The sequence below is a fragment of the Telmatherina bonti genome, assembly GCF_933228915.1.
Source record: "Telmatherina bonti genome assembly, chromosome: 5".
Taxonomy (NCBI): domain Eukaryota; kingdom Metazoa; phylum Chordata; class Actinopteri; order Atheriniformes; family Telmatherinidae; genus Telmatherina; species Telmatherina bonti.
The window spans coordinates 23,121,891-23,124,409 of record NC_136623.1 but is presented as its reverse complement, the minus strand read 5'-3'; the positions used below and the strand labels follow the sequence as shown (position 1 = coordinate 23,124,409).

At 40.7% G+C, this 2,519-nt stretch overlaps 1 protein-coding gene across 1 annotated transcript; it reads left to right on the top strand.

Moving 5' to 3' along the window:
* The first annotated feature begins 255 nt into the window (after positions 1-255).
* On the top strand, positions 256-1,497 carry twist1b (twist family bHLH transcription factor 1b). The gene is made up of 2 exons (XM_079240007.1): positions 256-910; positions 1,100-1,497. The coding sequence occupies exon 1, from the start codon at positions 377-379 to the stop codon at positions 881-883; it is 507 nt and encodes a 168-aa protein (XP_079096133.1). The 5' UTR covers positions 256-376; the 3' UTR covers positions 884-910; positions 1,100-1,497.
* Positions 1,498-2,519: the final 1,022 nt, after the last annotated feature.

Below are 2,519 nucleotides of genomic sequence, written 5' to 3'. Positions count from 1 at the left end.
ACAAACTCTGCTGAGATCAGACTTTTTTTTTTTTTTTTTTAATATGTTATCACATAAAAAGCCACCTCAAGTTATAGTTTCCACCTCTGACTTTGTAAAGAATGTAGCAGCTCCTCGGATGCTCCCGCCCCTTACCTCACGTAATTCATTCCCTTGGCCAATCCTGTCCCTTCCCAAAAAGTTTACGCCATGGAGCCTATAAGAACTGCTTAAGTTTCTCAAGTAACAGAAAAGACTCGCCCTCCCAGGAACCTATCTATGGATTCTTTGGTGTCTTCACAGCCCGACAGATCTTCCGGTGGACTATCTCCTTGACTGAATGAAAGGGGAATAATTTTTCGGGGACTCTCTCTGGCCACCATCCACCCAGGTGGAGATGTCTGAGGAAAATCTAGGGGAAGAGTCCGGGAGCTCCCCTGTCTCTCCTGCGGACAGCCTGAGCAACAGCGAGGGGGAGCTGGACAGACAGCCGAAGAGATGTGGGAGGAAGAGGAGACCGAGCAGGAAAAATGGGGAGGACTCAGATAGCCCGACCCCTGGGAAAAGAGGGAAGAAGTCCAGCAGCAGCAGCCCCCAGTCTTTCGAGGAGCTCCAGTCACAGCGGGTCATGGCCAACGTCCGGGAGCGACAGAGGACCCAGTCTCTCAACGAGGCGTTTGCATCTCTGCGGAAAATTATCCCCACTTTGCCCTCGGACAAACTCAGCAAAATACAGACCCTAAAACTTGCAGCCAGATACATCGACTTCCTCTGCCAGGTCCTGCAGAGCGACGAGCTGGACTCCAAGATGTCAAGTTGTAGTTATGTGGCTCACGAGAGGCTGAGTTACGCCTTCTCTGTATGGAGGATGGAGGGCGCTTGGTCCATGTCAACATCTCACTAAAAATCTGGAGAAATTATGCCCAAAATGGTACGCTCACTTTTTTCAAGTAAACTGCATGAACCAAGCTTGATATACGAGAGAAAACAATACGAAGAAAAACAAAATAAATCATCCTGATGGTTGTGTTCAGTTGTACTACAACCCGTTCAACAACTTTATTTTGTTATGCTTTTCTGCACATTTAAATGATCAATCGGTACTTTATCTAACTTCCAGGTGACTGCTGAATCTACTAATCACATTCTGAAGGGACAATCTGGAGTCCAATGCTGGATACATGGGATCACTTACACCAAAAACGACTGAAACTCTGCAAGGGGGATCTTTTAAGGCCTGTCAGCCCGTTTGCTCCACATACCCCGTTTTCAAGAGTTTTCATGTTGTTTGACGACGAATGTTGAAAACAGCTTTTATGTTTTGTGTTTTTCTACCTTTGTTTAATACATGCCTTTGGACTTTTTTTCTGTAGAAGTCCAAGTGCATCATTGAAGTCTTGTGTTTTCTGTGTGAGACTTTTGGTACAGCTCACATTTTAGGCCGACTTCGTGGATCTAACCTGTGCAAAAAAAAAAAAAAAAGTATTTTCAGAATGCATTTATTTATTTATTACTGAAACGTGTTACATTGAGGAATAGATCCTGTGTGTCAATTAAAAATAATAAAAGAAAAAAAACATTCCTATTTTTTATCATCAGTTCTTTTCTAAATGTTTGTATATTTTTTTGCATTAAAGAGAAAACACGATGGAAGCACTTGGTTTTGCCTGACTTTTCTTATCGAGACTGAATGTTACTGACTGATGGCTAAGGAAGCCGAAGTTGAAATAAAATGCTCTGAAATGTAGTGTATACAGTATGAATCATAATGTTTTTATTCACGTAGCAGGTCGATGACACTGGCTCTTGCATACCAGGGCTACATCACATATATAACAAAGCCTGCAGCATAACCAGTCGTCGGGAAAAACAAATGGAGCTATTACTGACTCGAAAAGTATAACTGGTTCAACACGCAGCAGTTTTTTCTTTTCTCTTTTCATTTTAATGGTAGACGTAAAAGAAAAAAAGTTCAGAGTTTTTCACGTAATTTGTTATTTAAACTGTCTGATAAAAGCCAATGTTGACACAAAATTTAAACACAAGTTACTGTTTTATTGCAGGCAAAGAATGCTACAGAAAAAAAAAACATAGGGCGTACTAAATTACATTTTAATTAAAGATTTAAATGCAGTTCCAGTTTATATGACACTATATTTTTTCCTGGGATTGTTTAAAGTTGGATTAAAGTTTGTGCCTGAAACTCACTCATTGTAAGTTATACAGAGGTCATGTCAGCCTGCCATATGTAATTTTCTTTCTGCCTGCATCTGGACGTATGAAGAGTTCTTCTTTTAATTGCTACCATATAGTGACAAAATAAAACATAATAAAGTTATAATTCCTCTCTTAGCTCGGCTATGCCAGGAACGATCCCGTGTAAACTTGCAGGTTTGCGGGGCAAAAAGCCTTGAAAGGTATTCCCGATTATTGTCACTAAATAAATCTTTCATAGCACACTGTTATCTTGCTGTGATTGATATCAGTGATCTGGGAAAGTGTTTCTCGCTGTCCAAATCAAAATGTGTGTCCGTTTGAAG

Excerpts from the sequence above, each read along its gene's own strand:
- twist1b (XM_079240007.1), top strand. The coding sequence starts at position 377 with ATGTCTGAGGAAAATCTAGGGGAAGAGTCCGGGAGCTCCCCTGTCTCT.